This window comes from Dermochelys coriacea, chromosome 2 (genome assembly GCF_009764565.3).
Source record: "Dermochelys coriacea isolate rDerCor1 chromosome 2, rDerCor1.pri.v4, whole genome shotgun sequence".
NCBI lineage: Eukaryota > Metazoa > Chordata > Testudines > Dermochelyidae > Dermochelys > Dermochelys coriacea.
The window spans coordinates 179,852,863-179,873,349 of NC_050069.1; the positions used below are offsets into that span (position 1 = coordinate 179,852,863).

The 20,487-nt window shown below is 42.3% G+C and overlaps 2 protein-coding genes across 2 annotated transcripts in view; one reads left to right on the plus strand and one right to left on the minus strand.

The window, feature by feature from the left end:
- The window catches only part of EPDR1 (ependymin related 1), a 43,203-nt gene extending 37,011 nt beyond the window's left edge, over positions 1-6,192 (minus strand). Inside the window, exon 1 of the mRNA XM_038391725.2 lies at positions 5,576-6,192. Within this exon, the coding sequence (XP_038247653.2) occupies positions 5,576-6,192 (617 nt within the window). The remainder of the gene's footprint in view (positions 1-5,575) is intronic.
- An 89-nt stretch (positions 6,193-6,281) lies between these two features.
- On the plus strand, positions 6,282-19,464 carry SFRP4 (secreted frizzled related protein 4). Its single transcript, XM_043508729.1, has 7 exons — positions 6,282-7,954; positions 8,622-9,228; positions 10,113-10,193; positions 10,297-10,362; positions 13,290-13,488; positions 15,778-15,841; positions 18,141-19,464. Exons 2-7 carry the CDS (start codon positions 8,787-8,789, stop codon positions 18,183-18,185), a joined length of 897 nt encoding a protein of 298 aa, XP_043364664.1. The 5' UTR covers positions 6,282-7,954; positions 8,622-8,786; the 3' UTR covers positions 18,186-19,464.
- Positions 19,465-20,487: the final 1,023 nt, after the last annotated feature.

The following is a 20,487-nucleotide window of genomic DNA, read 5'->3' on the forward strand; positions in this document are numbered from 1 at the left end:
TCTACGTAACTACACGTGTGCAGAATTCATGTCCCCTGCAGATTTCTTTGCTTCCCCGCAGAAAAATTACTTCTGATGGGGAAGCAAAGGGAAGCCACAAGAGTGATCACGTGCCCCTCCCTGGCAGCACAGGCACATCAGTTTGGGTGCCTGGAGCAACTGGTAGAAATGTAAATCACAGGCAGGGGGAGATGGGCGGTTGTGCATGTGAGAGAGAGGGACACTGTCCCGCTTGCTCATTATTGCGGCTCGTTTGGCATGGATGGGATGGGCTTCGGGGTGTTTCTGAGAAGATAGGAGTGGGATAGGCTCTGTCCCCAAATGCAAATCATAATGTATACTCCTGGGGGAATTCTGAATGCAGAATTTGCAGAAATTAATGTATGTGCAGAATTTATTTTCCTCCACAAAAACGGGCTGTAAGGCCCTGTGGCTGGGCTCTGGGAAAGAGGAGGTGTGGGTATCTTGGCCGGGGGTCCTTGTGGCTGGGTTCTGGAAGGGAATTCAGGTGTATTGGCCGGGGGGGCATGGCTGGGCCCTAGGGAGGAGGGCTTGTGGGTGTCTGGTCCCCCAGCTGGGCTTGGAAGGTGGGGATGGGGCAGAGAAACAGGAACTGGATTCGCAAAAAGAAAAGGAGTACTTGTGGCACCTTAGAGACTAACAAATTTATTAGAGCATAAGCTTTCGTGAGCTACAGCTCACTTCATCGGATACGAAAGCTTATGCTCTAATAAATTTGTTAGTCTCTAAGGTGCCACAAGTACTCCTTTTCTTTTTGCGAATACAGACTAACACGGCTGCTACTCTGAAACCTAGGAACTGGATTGTCACCGGGGTTTCTTTAACTCTCTACTCCTGGGCGAATTTGGGTGCGTGTTTGTATTGTTAGACATACTTGCTGACCGGTATTTTTAAATAAATTACCAAAATAATTGAAACTGGTGTGATTATGTAGTGTTATTTTGACAAATAAAATTTTCAGAATTTAAAATTATTGTGAGCAGAATTTTTAATTTTTTGGTGCAGAATGCCCCCAGAAGTAGAATGGGTAGCACTAATGAAGGGACGCTTCGACTGCACCTGTCTGCCCTGTGCCCAGCTCTATCAGCTCAGACATAGTTGAATCCAGTCCAAATATTTAAAATATTAAAAAAATATTTTAAAAAACAGAATCTTCAAATAATACAGCAATATATTTGTGCAAACATGGGAATATGTGTTGTACAGTTTGCATATCAGAACACAATACATCAGATTTTCTAATGCACTTTTCTACACTTTCTAATGCACTTGTTTCTGTTTTGAAAATCAATCTAGAACTGATATATGATGAAGAAACTTGTACCTCATAGACCTCCTGAGATCAATTTAAGACATGCATGACAAGGAACAGATCCCAGGAATGAATTACCACCTTTCATGTTTGACCTATCTTATATTTAACACTGTTAAAACCGTTCCTTTTCAAAATATCACTAAAAGAAAACCCCACAATTTAGAAAGGGGAAAGAAAATTTAGATTTAAAACAGGATACAGAATAAGAATGTTGTGACAACCATTCTGACACAGAAAAAGAATTCAGGAGCATGCAGTTTAGAAAGATTTTTAAAATGATTATATGATGCTGGAAAGAATGGAAATTATTAAAAAAAAAGAGCAAAAATATCATTTTTGTTACATTTTAGTGCACTAAGAACTGTATTAATTGTTAAAGTATCTGTCAACGCATGCAAACAAACAGTACAGTTTGTAAATGTCAAAAATTTTGAATTCATTGGTCTGAAGTTTGGGTGGCCAAAGGATGGGGATCAGGTCTCCTGAGGGAAAATCCTAAACCCAATGAAGTCAATGGGAGTTTTGCTATTGATTTCAATGAAGGCAGGATTTCACCCATATTTCTAGCTCTGCCATTGGTTTTCTGTGTGATCTAGTGTAAGTCACTTAACCTCTGTGATTCATTTTACCCGTATGTAAAATGAGGTACGATGAGAATTAATAAGTATTTGAGATATCTGGATGAAGAATAAAGAAAAGCAGTACTTGTGGCACCTTAGAGACTAACAAATTTATTAGAGCATAAGCTTTCGTGAGCTACAGCTCACTTCATCGGATGATGTATTCTTTTTGCGAATACAGACTAACACGGCTGCTACTCTGAAACCTGGATGAAGAATGTGACAGAGTACTGGGCAACAGCAGCTGAACCAGCACACTTATCCAGGATATTAGCTGGTGGCCTGGACAGTGGAGGATGGTGATGCAATGCTGCAATGACTGGTAAAACAACAGGCAGAGATGCCGAAGATGCTGCAAAGCTTCCAGCAGTTCCACCATCTGGAGAGGTAAGCCTTATGCGCTGAGCAACAGATGAGCCTGCAGGATCTTATAAGAGAACAAGCCAAAAAACAGCAGCAGCTTTTACTGCAGATGGTGAGTTTTGTAGTAGTGAGCACCAACTGGGCACCATCCCTGGGGCTCCGTAAGATGGGCCCTGCGGACAACCCTGATGCATTCCTGGGTACCTTCAAGAGAGTAGCCATGTGTGCAGGCTGGTACAGGGAAACCTGGGCCCTACAGCTAGCCCCTTATTTGACTGGGTAAGCTCAAGTGGCCTCTATGGCCCTGAATGGTGAGCAGGCCAGGGATTATGAGGGGGTCAAGGTAGCCATCATAGATCAAGTCAGCTTCTCCCCTGAGAAATACTGCCAAAAAATCAGAGGCGTGAGGTGAACTCGTGTGTGTGTGTGTGTGTGTGCGCGTGCGCGCGCAGCCCCAGGCATTCATTCAAAACTCGATGGATTTCTCTACCCTTTGGCTCAGGCCAGACACCCAAATGATGGGAAAGACAATGGATGCTCTGGTGCTGGCACAATTCCTTCAGGGCCTCTCCAAGAATATACTGGAATGGGTTAGATGGCTTCAACTGATCTCTTTTGATGCAGCTGTAAAACTGATTGAGAAGTTTGAGGAGTTGGACCTATGAAGGAAAGAGGGTCAACCCTATAAAGGACTGGAACTAGGGAGGAAATTCAGGGAACCCACAGCTAGGGTGTGGAGATGAAGAAGGAAGAGCCCAGAACTAAGAGCTTCAGCTGAGGTTTGACATGACATGTTTCCAGTGCAGGCACCAGGGACCCATAAAAAGGTGCTGCCCTGTGGCAGAGGTAAACCTGGAAGACCAGAGGAGGTTTAATTGGAAGTGAGTTGGGGGAGTGGACAGACTGCCCCACCCTGTTGTGTTGGGCACCAATTGGAACCCGTTCCCATTAGGAAAAGAAGGAGGTGTTAGGGGGCCACAGGCAGGGAAACAGAAAACCCGAGAGGGAAGAACCAGAGCCCAAATAGAAGGGAAAAAACCCTAGATAACAGAGCCTAACTCAGGTGAAAGGGGAGAAAAGGAGAGTCCTCACAAAAATTGATGGGGAGGGGATAGGAATTAAGGAAGCAGAAATAGTGGAGAAAGACAACCCAAGCTCCACAGTGGAGGTTGAGGGACGCTGTAGCCCACCACATCACAGCACCAAGGAAAAGCCGCCCAGGTGCAGTTCAGAGGTCTGGGAGAGTCCGAGGCCCTGAATAATCAGGGGGATGAGGGAAGTGCTCTCAATCCACCGCCAGACATAGAGGGGGAAAGCACTCCCCTAGGGTGCCCATGATGTGACGAACTGTGGGCTGAAATGGAACTGTGGGGGTGTCCTCCCCAAACCAAGTGTGATTTCAATGGGTGGGAAATGAAAAGCATCTAACTCCAGAGCAAGCTGGATTCCATCCAGGCAGGTCACACCCCAGTGAATTGCTGAACATCGCCCAATACACTAAAGATGGTTTTGAAAATGGAGTGGTAGCAGGTACCATGTTTGTTGACCTATCAGCATCATACGACATAGTGAATCACTTAAAGCATCTTACTAAAACATATGTGATGAAATATCACCACCTCCTATGACTGATACAATTTCTATGAGAGAATTACTGTTTTTATGTCAAACTATGTGGAAGCAGAGCCAATGATGGCAACAGAAAAAAAGCCTATAACAGGGGAGTGTATTCTCATCATACTCTTTAACATCTATACCAATGATCAACTAATCCATCTTGACACAAGAAGTTTTATCTCTGCCAACAACCTATGTGTTGCTGCCCAAGCCAAGGATTTTGCCCAGACAGAAACGGCATTAACATCGGCACTGTCTGGTCTCTCAGTCTATTACAAGAACCAACTGCATGCCCAACCCAGCCAAAATGCTAGTGCAGTGGTTCTCAAACTGGGGTCTGCGGACCCCTAGGGGTCCACGAGAGTCATGTCCAGCTCCAGAGGGTCCACAAGTCCAGTAAAATTCACAAGCTGCCACTGATAAATATAATAAAGTATATTTATTGAGCATGGACATCAGTCAAGTCCCTGATGGCTCTTTTCCTGTTGCTTGTTGCATAAGTACCTGTCATCATGATATGACAGCTCAGTTCACTTAAAAGGCTCTTTCTGGTTTTGCCTTTAACCTCCATATCACCTCCCTCTCCTCAGAAAAAAAAATGTAATGGGGGGAAGCCCTCAGTCACCATCCACCAGAAATCACCTCATCTCACTGTGCTGTATCACCCATCACTGATCAGATCAGTTAAAAACATGATGCCAAATCCTGCTCTCAACTAGGCCAGTGTAAAATCAGAGACATTTCACTGACCTCAACTAAGTTACTTTTGATTTACACTGGGGTAAGTGATCTGAATCTGATGAAAATGAAAAGGGCAGAATCTGCTCTAGGGTGTCCACCAACCTGTGGGAGTCCAGTTTTTGGGCATGGGTCTGAAGGGAGCTACACAACCTGCCAAATTACTGGGGCTGAAGTAAATGACGCGTCCGTGACATTCTTTGGGCAGGCTCACAGCACAATGGTAAAGCTGTGGCCTGGGATGCATAAATGATATAGTAAGCGTGCGGCGGCAGACTGATAAACAAACGCTGGGGAAAACAGGAGGAGGAAGAAATGCATCCCCCCCCCCCCGGTTGCCAACTGAGTAACGTACTGCTGGTGGGATGGATGGAATGGCATCCGATGGAGCGAGCTGCAGCTCGAATAAATGTGTTAGTCTCTAAGGTGCCACAGGTCCTGCTTTTCTCTCTCTCTCTCTGGGCGTTTACACCACCTTGTCGGTGTGTGGAGGGGGGCGACAGCCCCTGAACCGGGGACTCTCCGGGACGGCGGCGCCCCACTAGTGTTCGTGTCGCCGTTCGGGGCGTGTTCCAGGGCCCGCCCCAGTCAGTGGCAATACTCCCATGGACTCCCATGTGCTCTGACTCGGGCCCTGGGTGCACCCGAAAGCTTTGACCGAACCGCAGCCTGCTCCAGCTCTCTCCGGAGAGGTCCCGCCAACGCCAGCGCCGCCCGGCTGGAGGGGGGCTTGTGCAGGGCAGGTTTGCGGAGGCAGCGGGGCCCTGAGGGCCGAAAGGGAGGGAGGGGGGGGGGATTTCCCGCCCCCAGCCGCCCCTTCCCCAGAAGGGACTGGCTGGACAGGCTGCTCTCCCCTCCCCCGGAAGGGAGGGGCCATCCCCGTGGAGCTCGCGGCACCTACTTCTTGCAGGGGATGAGCCCCTTTCTCTCCTCCAGGAGCCGGAGGCGCTGGCTGGGGCCGTCGTAGGACACCGCCGCCCTGGTGTTCCTGCCGCCGCTGTGCTCGTACGCCACCGTGCGCCCTTCCCACTGCAGCGGCGCCCGGCACGGGGCCGGCGGCTGCCCCCGCCCAGCGCGGCCCTGCGGGGCGGCCGCCAGCGGAAGCCAGCCCGGCCGGCACAGGAGGCCGCCCAGCAGCAGCAGCAGCAGCAGCCGGGGTTGCCCCAGGCAACCGCCGCCTCGCGCCATCCTCGGTGCCCGCGCGAGCCCGGAGCCCGGCTCCCGAGGCGCTGGTGGGGTGAAGGGGCGGGGGGAGGGGAGAAAGGCCGGGCCGGCTGAGGCGCTGGAGCTGCCGCCGCTCGCTCGCTGGCCCCTGCTGCGTCGCTGTCCCGGGAAGGCGAAGGCGGGTCTGGCTGACTGCGGCTGCGGCAGGCGCGGAGCCAGGGCCCAGCAAATTGTGCAGCGGGGAGGGAGGCAGGAGCGGGTGCAATGCTGAGCAAGGGCGGCTGCCGTGTGAGCTCTCTCTCCGGCCAGCAGAGGACTGCGGAGGCAGAGGGCCGCCTGCAGCCCGCCGGGCATCAGTTTTTTAAACGAGGGACGCAGTGGGCAAAGATACACACGCCTCCTTCCACCAGCTCCCTCGTGTCCTCTCCCCGTTCATTTCACCTCTTCCCTGCTACCTTTCCTGCCGCAGGCACTGCGTATGAGGTAGATCGCCCCAATTCTGTAGCTGGATTTTAATACCAGTGCTATAGGAGGGGAGACTTCATCTGATGCCAGGGTCAGGGCTAGGGGGCAGCACATGATGCCAATGCCACAGCTGGGAGCTCTGCACCTGATGTAATACTCGGACTAGGAATACTGGATATTAAGCCTGTATTGATATCCGTTTCATATACCTCTTTATGTTCAGCCCTGTACGTTTTCTCCTTGAAGGCTTGATTAAGATAAAAAGGAAGCAAACAATATATATGTTAATGTCATTGCTCAGTTTACTTATAATGATCACATATTTCTTATTCAGCGAAAAAAAGGGACGATATGTGCTTTAAAATACATTCATGCCCGTGCTCCATATATAAACCAGAATAGGAAAGTAGACACTTTTCAGCAAGGAGCAAAGTGGCCACTTGTTTGGGAAGTTGATGGTTTGCTTGCTTCACATTTGGACCCTATATTTTTGCTTTGTCTTTGACAGGAGCATCTGTGATGTGGAATTGGATTGTGAGCAAGTCTGATCACTTTTTCCTCTGTGTTCTGTGCGTGTGTACGGTCAAGGGTTCCTGTACCGTGGGGAAAGCACGTATTTGAGCATACAATTTTGCTGCTCCCCAAATTCCTACTAGTCTCAAAGCAGAGCTACTAACCGAAGGACTGGAAGCTGCAGCCAGTTTTATCATATCGACATATATTCGTGTTCATTTGTTGTGTGTTTGGGGCTCATGGAGGAAGGGAGTTGAAGAATGATCTGCTTAGAGAGACCTGTCTAAAATGTTGCTTTTGAGGGAAAACATTTCACTTGGCACCTGCTCTCCAATGGCTAATAGCATCACCCCCTTCCCCCAAACGTAGCCGTTCTTCCCCCATTTGCCTTGGAGAGCCCTTGGCCTAGGTTTGCTGTCTCCTCCTGAGCAGTTTCCTAGAAAAGAGGGGGAGAGACTAACATAGGTTATAAAGTACACACAGGGAACTTGAGGTGAGGGCGCTGCTGCTACAAATAGGAAAGCACATCAACCTGAGTTTACTGAAAATGCATCCTACAAAAGAATCTTAATGAGAGGGGATGGGAAATTGCTCCCCTAGGAGGGCTACAGTCTGCCTTCAGTTACATCCCCGCTATGCCAGGGACTGCAATATGCCATTGTTCTCAGCGGAGTTGCACAGTTGAACTGAGGGCAGAATTTGGTCCCTGGTAATCAAGGATGAAATGCAAATTTTTTAATAAATTGTAAATCCGGAGCAATTCCAGTGAACACTCTGGGGTTACTCCTGAATTACACCGATGTAAAAGTAGAATTTCGTCAATGAAAACCTCGGCGTTCAGACTAATGAAAGGGACAAAACGACTCGAAGGTGAACGGTCTGCACTGTTTTCTAAAACTCTGGCGGCTGCTGGTTTGTGACACAAAGTGCTTTTGAAAAATTTTAAATAATATATCTTCCCCTCGCACCGATTCCTTTGCTGATCCGCTTTATGGGGAGATTGTACGAGGGCGAAGTGGGTAGCTAATGGGCTTTCTCACAGCAGGTGCAACACGACTATTGGAGCTGTGCATTGAGGTTCACTCGAGGCTCGGATTGGCTGCTGCTGCTGCCCCACCCAAGATCGTTTCCAGAAAAAGTAATTGACCAGTTTGTATATTTCTCTTTTTGTTTGTTGTAAAGTCTAAGTTTCACATGCCGTATCTACCTCTGGAGCCATTGCAGTAACTGCGTAACCACCTACAGGCGACAGAAATAAAAACATTTTTTAAAAAGCTGCAAAAGTTTCTGTGCTTTGTCACTGAAAATGTAGGAAAAGGGCATAAAGTTGAGAACTGCTTAAAAGAGTATCGTCCTTGCTCCTATTGAACTTCCCCTCCTTGTCTCTTAATTCTGCCAGTGAATTTGCAGACCCGAGGTAGATAAGGGAGGCGCTTTTTTCTCTCTCTCGTCTTGAGAGAATTTATTGCACAGATCAACACTGAATGGCTTGTTGAAATTTATTTTGAGGGCGCAATGAGAAATTTAGTGATGTCGCCCTGGGATTAAACCGAGTGGAGGTGATGTCACCCTGTCTGAAAAGAAAAACAAACACCCCCCCCCCCCATGAATGATGCTGCCAAGAAAGACCAACCCCCACGTCACTTGTGGCACTGGTATAAATATGGCCCTACAATTTCCATGGCTGTCTGTAAATCTCAGATCGCTTGAACTTTGGAACAAGAGAGAAGCTCTGTGTCTTTTTAGCACTGAGGCACAAGGAGATACAGAAGTTCATCTTTGCCTATGGTTTTTATGTGCCAAAGTGATAGGGAAGAACGGGGATAGACCAGCATCTCTTTAGCCCTTTCCACTGAAAGCTGAGTGAGCGACAGGATCAGCCTGTGAGATTGATTACCCAAGACTTCGGGAGAGGAAGCCGAGAATCTCCGGAGCGCCAGACTTTAGTCCCGCAGCTAAAGGCTGGGAAAATGCTAGCAACCTTGGCAGCGCTCTTTCTGTGGCTGCGGGTCAGCATAGGGGTGCATGGTGCTCCCTGCGAGGCTGTGCGCATCCCCATGTGCGAGACCATGCCCTGGAACATCACCAGGATGCCCAATCACCTGCACCACAGTACCCAGGAGAATGCCATCCTGGCCATCGAGCAGTATCAAGAGCTGGTGGACATCAGCTGCAGCCAGGTGCTCAGCTTCTTCCTGTGCGCCATGTATGCCCCTATCTGCACCCTGGAGTTCCTCCACGACCCCATCAAGCCCTGCAAATCTGTGTGCCAAAGAGCCCGCGATGGATGCGAGCCCATCATGAAGAGGTACAACCACAGCTGGCCCGAAAGCCTGGCTTGCGATGACCTGCCTGTGTACGACCGAGGGGTCTGCATATCTCCTGAAGCCATAGTCACCGATGTCCCTGAAGGTGAGGAGGGAGACCCCCCCCAGGGGGCGTGTGTGTGTGTGCGAGGGGGAGGGGGGCGGATACACAAAGGCAGGGCTCATGGAGTAAAGAACCTTGATTATAAAGTGGCAATTTTGAATTCAGATTTGTGCCCTTCTTCACCAAGTCTCTGGAAAGCAGAAAGCTAGAGTGCAGTGGGTCCCAAAAGCACAGAGCTCCAGAAGCTCCAGCACTGTGTAGGCAATCTATCTCTCAAATATAACACAGAGACAGGTTTTGGCGAGGATTGCAACTAGTCTCTCGGGTAGTTTAAATATTTGTCTTAAAAAAAAAAAAAAAAAAGGCTTCTCAGCAACAAACAAACAAATCCAAACAAGAAGAGATTGAATTTCCTATGGGCAGGCAGCTTTTCTGAGAACACTGAAAAGCCAAAAAGGACTCCAATATCCTCTCCAAATCTCACTGGTGTTACTAGTCAAAACGAGAGGATTTAGAGTTAGGCATAAGTAAACATTTAATAGTGATGTTTAAGCACGCCTTTCAACTGTAAATGTCAAATTGGCAGTGCACTACACAAAACTACACATCAGGCTTTTGGCCATGAAGCGAACTAGCAATCATACAATTATATATTGCAGATTTTATTCCCTTCTTTAAAACAATTTACAGTGCTGTTAAAAAAAAAAGTATAAGACCTGATGCAGACATATTTTCAAAAATACAGTGAATCAGTTGTTTTGAGGACAGATTAACTATTTTAAATGCTCCCCAAGATGTGTGTGCTGGGGAAGTGATTCCGGAGATATCAGAGATGATTTTTTTTTCCCGTATCTTCTTGTGTTCATTTCTTTTCGGTAGCAGAAACCAAAGTCTTCGCAAATCTAATTTTGTATGTTTTTAAATAGATGTGAAGTGGATGGATTTTACTCAAGATGTAATGGTCCAAGAAAAACCTCATGAGTCTAATTGCAAGAATCTAAACCCTGGTGCGTCTTCGTAAGGGTCGCCCTTTATTTCTCTCGAAAATAATTCTGTAATTAACATTAATTTGTAATTTTTCCTTATGATCTTGGATTTTTTTCTTTGAAGCTCGATGCAAGTGCCGGAAGATAAAGCCTACCCTAACAACATACCTGACCAAAAACTACAGCTACAGTAAGTCAACCAGTGAAATAATCTCATTTTCAGCTCTTGGCAAAATTTCTCTATAATCGCACTATCTTCCGGTTCCCTTCCCCTGCTTCTTTTGATATTATCAAATTATTATAGCTCCTCTATTTGTAATCCATGACAAGTCACAGCGTAGGTTTTAAGATTAAATCCATAAATGAATCATAAAGAAGCAGTTTTATCTGGCACTTTAAACGATGTTGCTCCCGAAACCTTGTTTTCCCGAAAAACAAGAAGAAACAAATATCTAAAGTTAACGTGGTCATTAAAATCGCTAACTTGTTGTAGTGTTTTTAGAATACAGACCGGTCTAACACAACTTAGTGGGACAGATTGTTTAGCAAAAATAGAGAGGATCATGTGAACCGTTTCTAAATTTTCCTGACATTGTTTAACGCGACTCAGTCTAGTGACAAGTCACAAAATAGCTGGAGATCCTATGACTTGCAATTTTTATTTTGCTATTTCAGCTGGAATAAATTGGAATCTTGATTGAACCAGTAAGCAGTTCTCACTCGATGAAATGAGTTCATGTGAAAACACTGAAATTGGAGAGCCATGAAAAGACTGAAAAGCAACTTTTTTGTTTTATTTAATCATAAATTAAGTCATAGAATGCTTACTATATTTTGCATACTAGCCATTAGAGTCCAATGGCCAGATCCTTAACTTATGTAAATTTTCATAGCTCTATTGACAACATACACCAGCTGAGATCTAGCCCCTGGGTTTTATAGTACATTGTATGGCATTTTGACAAGCGCCCAGCCACAAAAAGGATTTCTGACTAGAGGAAGTCAAAATATTTATTTATAATTTAGTTCTTCTTTCAATAACAAGTCTGTAAGATTAAGAGTGAATGCAAAGTGAGCTGTGAGTTTAATATGTAATATTATGGTTTATTGCAGTTTACAGTGACTGTTTCTGGGGGATATTATTTTAATTCTTTTATTTTAAGCTATGGATAGGCAGTTTAAAAAAACGTATTGTATTCAATATCAAATTAAAACAAAAATGTTTGTGTTCGTGCTTAAGTCTTTGTTGTTAAATAGTGGTTTAATTCAAATTCAGTTTGCTATTAGCAAGACAGTTGTGACATTAACCTTACAAAGCAAACTGTAAACACATTTGTTTTAAATTGTTATATTTTGATGCACTTATATGAAACATTAATATTTTCTAATATCTAATTTCCTAATCTCTCTCTCTCTCTCTACAACACACACTACCATTTGGTGGAACACTGAGATTCCACATTGTGTAATATATACATACATTTATACTCTGTGTGTGCATATAAATATATATGGTAACTTAAAATGTCTGTATTCTGAACTGAAATAGAATTTTTTAAATCATGTTTGGCCCAATCCTGTTTCCATTGACTTCAACAGGAGTGTTGCTGAAGAAAGACTGCCGGTACTGGTCCTACATTTAAAAGAGCTGAAAACACTGCATTACATTGACTACATTTGTAGTCAAGATTTTAGCTTTGAGATGCAGGGCCTTATTCTACCCTCAGTGAAATCAATAGAAAAGTTACCATTTGAAGTAGGATGGGGAGATAATGTGGGAGAAAAGTTGAAGTACAAATCTAGTTTTGCTAGAAATCCCCTTTAAATAATATATACAGTTAACCAGTAATTTGTAATGAAAGAGGGGCTGGGCCTCAAGCAATTTTTTTTATATTCATAACTGATGCAGCAAGTCCAGAGGTGCCGGGGCTGTGAACTGCCAAGCCTAGAGGTGCCGGGTTTAGCGCTGGCAAGTCCTGGCACAAATTAAGCACTGCAACTAACTCATTCTTCCAGTTGACTGGGGGGGTACTGTTTAGTTGTAAATACAAAAGAATCACTGATGGTTATCTGGGTTTAGCTATGATATTATAGCTTATTTTGTAAACAGTTCCCAATAACAATCATATTTTATAGTATGTCTATATGAAGTCTTCAGCTTTTTAATTGTAAAGCAAATTTCCAACTAAAAATTCATGTAAAGATTATGGGTAGACATTTTCAAATGCATCTAAGTTACACAGGATCCCGAATCCCATAATGTTTCAGTAACTTTTGAAAATGGGACATAGACTGTTAACTCACTTAAATGCTTTTGAAAATGTCACCAATATCCCTAAAACACTATGTGGATGCTACAGATTTTGATATAGTTACTGTTAACACAGATAGCACAGATTGTGTTATAGCTACTGTTCTCAATAGATATTATTCCTCCTTTATGTGAAACCTTGCTATATTTCTAGAATTTGCAAATTACTAATGTTATTTATTGAAGATGGAATAAAAAATGTTAAAAAAGAAAGCGGAGACACTGCTCAGGTACAGGATGTGCCGCTGATCAGGTGTGTCCTTTGAGACTAATTAGTGGCCCTTTCTTAAATCCACATAGGTGTATAGTTTTTTTCAGGATGTTTAGCACTCCAGAGTCCAAATACAATCTTAATTTCTCCTTTATATAGTCAGGTAACAAGAGTCAATGGATATTGTATTTGGGTCTCTATTCTGGGTAAAATCCACAGTTGAGATACCACTTTTAAAATAGTTTCTCAAAGACTTTTATTTGAAGGAAGACTATAAACTATATACATTGTGAAAACCTTAGCCTATTAATTTTTCAGGTTTTCATTTAAAATCAATGTTTTTTTTACAGTGTGTTTGATGTAATTAATTTACACCTGGAAAATGTATCCAGTTTCTAGATGCAATCTAGATATCAGTAGTTTAAATGGTTTATTATTTAAAACAGTGTGGATTTCATGATAAATCTTTATGAGAAATATTTTTAGCTAATCATAAATAACATGTAAGGAGTGAAAAAACAACTTTTACTCATATTAATAGTTCTTATTAATTTACATTATAATTTTCTTTGCCTATATATTTTCCTACTTGCAGTTATTCATGCTAAAGTAAAGGGAGTAGAGAGAGGTAGCTGCAATGAAATAACTACAGTGGTCGAAGTGAAAGAGATATTTAAATCTTCAGTGCCCATTCCTCGGTCTCAAGTGCCTCTTCTTACTAATTCATCCTGCCAGTGTCCACATCTTCTCCCAAATCAAGATGTTCTCATTATGTGTTATGAATGGCATTCAAGGTAAGCAATTACAATGCAGTGCAGAAATGTACTGTAATCAAATTTAATAGAAAGCAGGCAAGCAAGCAAGAAAAGGCCATTTTCTCTGTTCAGAAGCACATGTGAACCTAGTGCTGTGTTTAATTCCCTGGATTAGTATCCCATATACAGTTCAGGGGAAAATATATAAATATTCTATTACTTTTACAAGACCATGGCTTCAGGTAACACCATTAACATTTCAAAATTCACTTACACATTTCATAAGCAACCTGAACTCTGACCTATAACACATACTTACAAACTTTGATGTATACATGGAAACGAGACTCAGACATGTAGCATGGTAAAATGCGGCCACCGCAACTTTATTTGAAATTATTGCCCCACTGGGTTAACCACCCCAAACTACCCGGCAGGAACAAGTTAGAGAAAAACAGTGAAAGATCACCATCTGCTTTTTTATTACTGTGGAAAACTAAACTAATCACCAAATATGTTGTGAATGATTTGGAAAGGTTATTGAGGTTTTTATTTTCATATGCTCTGCTAAAATGGATTTGAAAAAACTGTTATATGTTTCCTGTTGAACTCAGTTGTATATAAACAGAAGGTTTTGAGTTACAGTGGCTTTTTACAATGTCAGAAGTCACAACTGATAAAATCCTGTCTCCACTGAAGTTGATGGCAAACACCTATTGATTTCAATGGGACCAGGATTTCACCCAATAACTAGTTTTGAGCCGAAGTGACATCAGCACTGAAGGAAATATTACATTGTGGTTTCATTTATAATGATTTCCCCTTCAGTTTAATGCTACTATTTTTTTCTATAATCAATACAAGAGGAGGGAAGGAGTGGTCTATAATATTGGCCAGATTCTCCACTGCGTTATCTGTGTAGTCATTTACATCTGTGCAAAGTGGGTGTAAAATGCTACCAACTCTACATGTTACCATTTTATACTCACTTGCATTGTGTACATGACTACCTGGGGTGCAAGACAGTGGAGAATCAGGCCCTATATTAGGTAGTGCAGATGCCCGATTAACAGTTAAATGATTGAACCTGGAGATCAGGGCTTAAATTCAGCTGGAGCTGTCCAGAGCAGAACTCCGGTTAATGTTTTCAACCCCCCTGGAGTATTTATTGCATGTTGAGTTGGGGTGTGTGGGGGCTCCTGGAAATACTTTATAAGAATTTAAGCCCTGCTGGAGATACTCTGAAAAAGAGCTGTCAACCATGCTTATAGCTGTTTCCATTTCTTCACATTGACTCAACAGACATTCTAGACTTCAGAGTGACATGCAGTTATGCAAGACAAACAAAATGTAAGATTGGACAGTGTGGTATAAAGTTTTTATACCTGCATAACTCATTTGTGGTTAGGGACATGGGAGTATTAATATTGTTCTACTGGATCAAATCAGTGGCCCATCTAGTCTATTCTATGTCTGATAGTGGCCTCTACCAGCTGCTTCAGAGGATTATGTTTCTCATGAGTAATACAACTGTCATAAATAAGTGCCAATGAAATCTTTATACCACAGTGTATAATCATGTGTTCTCTTTCTCCTGGTGACATTTCCCAGCTGGAGTTACAGCAGAAGCCCCTCTATGTCACTGTGTGATATGGCCACTGGAGCCACATAAGTTCAGTTCTGACTGCCTTTCCTCTAGCCCAACCCACCAAGGCCCTTGGCCGCAGCCTGTGTTGGACCAGCATAGAGACCCTCTCTGCCTAACAGTGGGGGTATGGAGGCATTCAGTTTCTGCCCAGCAAATCTCCCAGTGAGAGACTGAAATGATTGGGCCTTGTGCTGTCCCTCACAATACAGATATAGTTAAACAGAGAGAGAGATTAATTAAATGGAGTGTCATGGGACATGCTACCCAACCCATCATTCTTCTTTTTACCTGGTGAAGCTGGGGTATCTTTCACCTACAGCACTATGGCAGGTAAGGACACAGATTCTGAGTGTTTCATAGGCAGCAGCACAATGCCTATATTGTATGGGTTGCAAACATGTCAGGGGAAATGTTGATATTTTTTAAAACAATGTTTTCATTAGAATTTAAAAATTAATAATGGAAACACTTCTGTTGGTCTTAGGTTTTGTAAAAGTTTATTTGTGGAAAACTTAAATTGGGATCATTTTGACCTGACTGGTTCCCTTTGGAAAATATTTTTGTCTATGGTAAATCAACTGGAATGATGACTAAGCATATAAAAGCAGGATCATATCTTTAGATACCTGGTATATAGGAAATTAGCTATAGCTCACATTTTTATCTTTTAAAAATTTTAGGTTGATGCTTCTTGATGGATGTTTAGTTGAAAAATGGAAGGATCAGCTAGATAAAAGATATAAGGTAAATATAACCAATGAAAGTAATTCTTACATTCTTAATAAAAAGTCAGCCATCAAAATCTATTTGAGCACCTGAATTTCAGAGATTTTGAGCAGTGGCAGCTGCTACCGTCTTCGGTGAAGATGTTTAGCACCACTGTAAGTTGGTCTTCTATTTAGATGACCAAATGTAGATTTAAGTGTTTAAGTTTGAATATTTTGGCCTTAATTTTGGAGAGGGTTTCGTCATGATGAACATTTATATTTATATTTTCTTAGAAGAAAACAATTTTATCAGAAACATCTATGAACATTTAATCTATAAACATTTAACAAAAATCTAAAATATTTCGAATATGTAAATGTTTTATGTTAGTGTTCTTTTCTTAAACACTGATTTGTTACAACAATGAACTTGTGAATTATTTTCAGAGTTGCTAATGCATTAACCTATGAATGAATAACCTATCATTGTTAAGTATAACAGTGCTCATTACAAAGTGAATATGAGAGTAAGGCCAAATCCTATTGCACGGAATAAAGCCAATGTAAACAGGCTTTGATCCATTTAGAAACATTGCAGGACTGAGGCATGGAATCCTACACACTAAGGTCCCACCCAAAGTCTGCTGAACTTATTGGGAGTCACCCCATTGATTTCAAGGGGCTGCGGACTGGACCTTAACTGGCCTGGATGCCTGTGCAACTACATTGTACCTCCTTCTGCATGGGGAGGAGGAGTAGACATAGCGCACTTCTCCCTGACTTTACAAGGTCACTGACCACCACCACCAGCAAACCCCGGCCTGCTCACAAATCTTCCTGTAAGTCCCAGAGCCGAGATCCACCATGGACAGGGTGTTATGGAGTCCTGATTCAGCTGTACTCAGCATGGAGCCTGAGCACATTAGGAATTGGAGGCAGGATTTGCCTCTTCGTTCTGAAAAAAGTTTGCAAAGATTTAAATAATGGGCTGAGATCATACTTTTTTTTTTTTTTGCTTTTAATTATTGGCTAGCTGGAGAATACCAGGGAGGAGAGAAAGAAGGCTCATTTTTCACTAAAGAAGCTTTTAAGTTACAAATCAACTCTTTGCTGCGCTGTGTGTCTGCTACATTTATTATTCTTTTTCCAGTCCTTTGACTATAAACTACCTACGAAATGGGGAAACACACTTTTAAAAAGAGTTTAAAAAAAAAGAAATGGGGGAAAAAAGTAAAACTAGATTATAATAACAATAAGGCAGCACAGGCTGTGATTTATGGAACCATTAACATATGACTTGGGCATTTGAAAACACTTAACCTCATGCCTCCTCTCTGGTTCATGGTGTGATTTAATAGCCTTTGCACCTTTGTCATGTCTGAATACATAATTAGACATCTTAAAACCTGCTTAAACAATAATTTATAGACCACTACAGGTTTTATGGATATCTTACAACTTGTGGTGCTTATTCACTGTATTTTCTTCAGAGATTAGTATGTTTTGTCCACAGTACAGGAAATAATCACCTTTTAAAACCTGTTGCTTTTAATATGATAAGCCTGAGTACTAACTGGTATTTTGATTTTGTTTAATGGGCTGTGTGGGGTTGTTGTTGAATCACACATGACTCTCTGTCACTCTGCAACACTTCACAGGGCTGATGCTTTATATTTCGTCACCCTACGCAAAAACCACACAAACTTTGTTCTTCACAGGTGTCACATTGTACCCCTAAAAATTCAGTGGCTTAGGTGGCCATCTAGCTATCCTATTCCTAACATCATCCCTGTTATTTCTAGTCTAGTGAAAAGATTAATCCATAAATTAAATATAGCTTTCCTATATGGTGATGAGATAGATAGATAGATAGATAGATATATACACACACACTTACATACATACACACACTTTTAAAGGATAGGCTGCTCTCTACTTAGGCGAAACAATAGGCCAAGTAGGCATGTTCTGTAAGTCATTTAGTAGTGGTCCTGCAAAGGTTGTGCACATACAGACCCTTATGCCCACTGACTTCACTGAAGTCCCAAGTTTGTTAGTTTTTGCATGTGTAGATCCTTTGCAGGATAAGGGCCATAGTATGCATCTATCTATTGCACCAGTTTCATTGACAATATCACTGAATCAATGGGAATTTCGACTGCATCAGGATACAGGACAAGGTTACTGTAGACGTTGGTGACATACTGACAGTTAAGTAGAGTAAAATATTAAATTACTGAGAGCTGCACTAGAGGTCACAGTTTGTTAGCTTTTATGAACTAACTAGAATGCAGTAACATTTCTTTCGAAGTGTTTTGTTTTGAATTAGTTCCCTAAGGTTGGAACAGAGACTGCAGAACAAAAGTGCGAACAGCCCATGATAAAAATAAGAACGTTGGACCGCACTGGTCGAGTGGTGCACTACAAAACTGAACACTAAGAACCCAGCCCAGTGCTGGGGACCCCCAAAAAAAAACCCACTAAAATAAGAAATGTCAAGAAAGAAGCAACCCCCCAAAAAGTATGAGTTATGAATTTCTCTAAGAGAAGACTTTCTTGCATGATGAGGTGTCACAAACTGGCTTGAGTGGCATGTGTATTACTTCCAAACTCATCAACTGAGGTATGCTGCATAGACAATTTTTTGTAGCACTTACTTTTAAATGTTTGCTTTTTATTTTAAGCCACTGCAAAACCATAGATTGTGGGTTTGCACTGATGTGTGGTAGGCATATTAAAGCTGATTGATGCGCTTATCATATTCAGCAGCAGTCGAACGCATAGTTTACCAAAAAGCATCGGGATATGCATTATCCAATTTTTTGTGTGTGCCATAAATATCTTTCACTATTAGGGTTTGAACTGTGTGTGTTTGTGTAGCAAAAAACACATCGCAAGGAAACTTTATTTTTATTGTACTTCAGGCTGGCTTCTGTTATAACTTTAAATATATTTAAACATTTAGATGAAAGATCAATTTTTTAAAAGGAACAAATTAAAGTGAAACAAAACCATAGAGTGCTTAACAGTAACATTTACACGTTTGCCATTTGCTGAAATATGGCTTTGTTATGAAAAGTGATTTAAAACAACTGGAAGGAAAATATTATTGTTACTGTAAACATGCCCTTCAGTTACTCTGTAGTGCAGATGTTAAAACATTCAAGAGAGGGACTAGTGTATCTCAGGAGTAAAGTGGGCAATTAACCATTTTACCACTGGAGACCTGATTTTAAATTCTGCTTAGATCACACAAGCAAATGAGATTGCTATTCCCTGTTCATAAATTCCTCTACACTACTACACAGTTTGGCACAACTGGAAGGCACTTGTATTGAACAACGTCCAGGACAACGTTGATGCAGCTACTCATGTGCTTATGGATAAGCATGTGCTTAAATGCTTTGCTGGGTCAGGGCTTAAAATTGCAAAGGTGTGAGGTAACTTAAATATGAGGTACATTGGCAAAACTCTGTGGTGCAGTTTACGCTGCTCCTGACTGCATTTTACCTGGCTCAAGCCATTGCTACTATTTTTTGCTAACACCTATTTAATGCCATTGCCTAATGAACATTTAGCTGTGAAAGTTTCAGTACCCACGAGCTTTAATTAAGGAGTTAGAGCTCACAACAAATGTCTCAGAGAACCCCCAGAAATCTTACAGCAAAACCAAAAAATACTAGACTTAAAACCCCTGATATTTTCTATTTTTTAAGGGGCAAAATACCATTCTTAAAAACATGCAAGCACACAAACTTTCCTGCCTTCTTTACCCATTAATAAAAAAAAAAAAAGACACAATCCCAAGTTTTAAAAAATCCTTTGCATGTCTCCTGATTTATTGTGTCAACACATTAGCATGCTGATCTACGTTACTGTAGGAATCCTAATGAAGGTTGCATGTATTTTATCTGAGGGCATAATTTGTCACCCTGACTCGGTAACAAAATGTTTTAGCACAAGCAACAAAAGATGCTCAAATAAATCCAAATAGCATCCAGCAAAAATATTACTTTCCTTAGCCATGCTCGTACCTGTGCAGCATAATCACCTTGCTCGCTGGCATACAAGCTAATGAAACTTTCATGTGTGCAATTTCTAGCTGCGAGACCCCTAAGTGGCAATGGATGTGTGCTTTGTGTACTTACACAACTAGAAGAACAAAGTGATGAAAAGCTCTGGCCAAAATATCCAAATGTGGGCATCCTAAGCTAGGCACCTCCAGCCGTTATCTTTGTGCAGATGCAGAAATTCAACCTTGAATATGTGGGTCCCAGATCTATGTTTAGGTACCTAAGTGGCCTAATTTTCAGAAGTGCTGAGCACCCAGAGTTCCCATTGATTACAATGGGAATTGGGGATGATCAACTTTTCTGAAACTCAGGCCATATAATTAGGTGCCTAAATAAAAATTATGGATGAAATCCTGTTTCCATTGAAGTCAACAGTAAAACTCCCACTGGTTTCAGTGCAGCCACGATATCACTTGAGATGCCTAAATTAGATACCCAAGTTTGAAAATATTGACCTAAACAACCATAAGCAAAAAAATCAGTATTTTTAAAAAGCTTCTAAAATAGTATGCTTTTAGAGCAGGGATCAGCAACCTTTGGCATGTGGCCCATCAGGGTAAGCCCCCCTGGCAGGCCAGGCCGGTTTATTTACTTGCTGCGTCCACAGGTT

What these genes read in the sequence shown, in the direction of transcription:
- SFRP4 (XM_043508729.1), top strand. Translation starts at nt 8,787, where the DNA reads ATGCTAGCAACCTTGGCAGCGCTCTTTCTGTGGCTGCGGGTCAGCATA. An exon ending in AGTCACCGATGTCCCTGAAG is followed by an intron (nt 9,229 to 10,112) that starts GTGAGGAGGGAG and finishes GTTTTTAAATAG; the next exon opens with ATGTGAAGTGGATGGATTTT. An exon ending in TTGCAAGAATCTAAACCCTG is followed by an intron (nt 10,194 to 10,296) that starts GTGCGTCTTCGT and finishes TTTTCTTTGAAG; the next exon opens with CTCGATGCAAGTGCCGGAAG.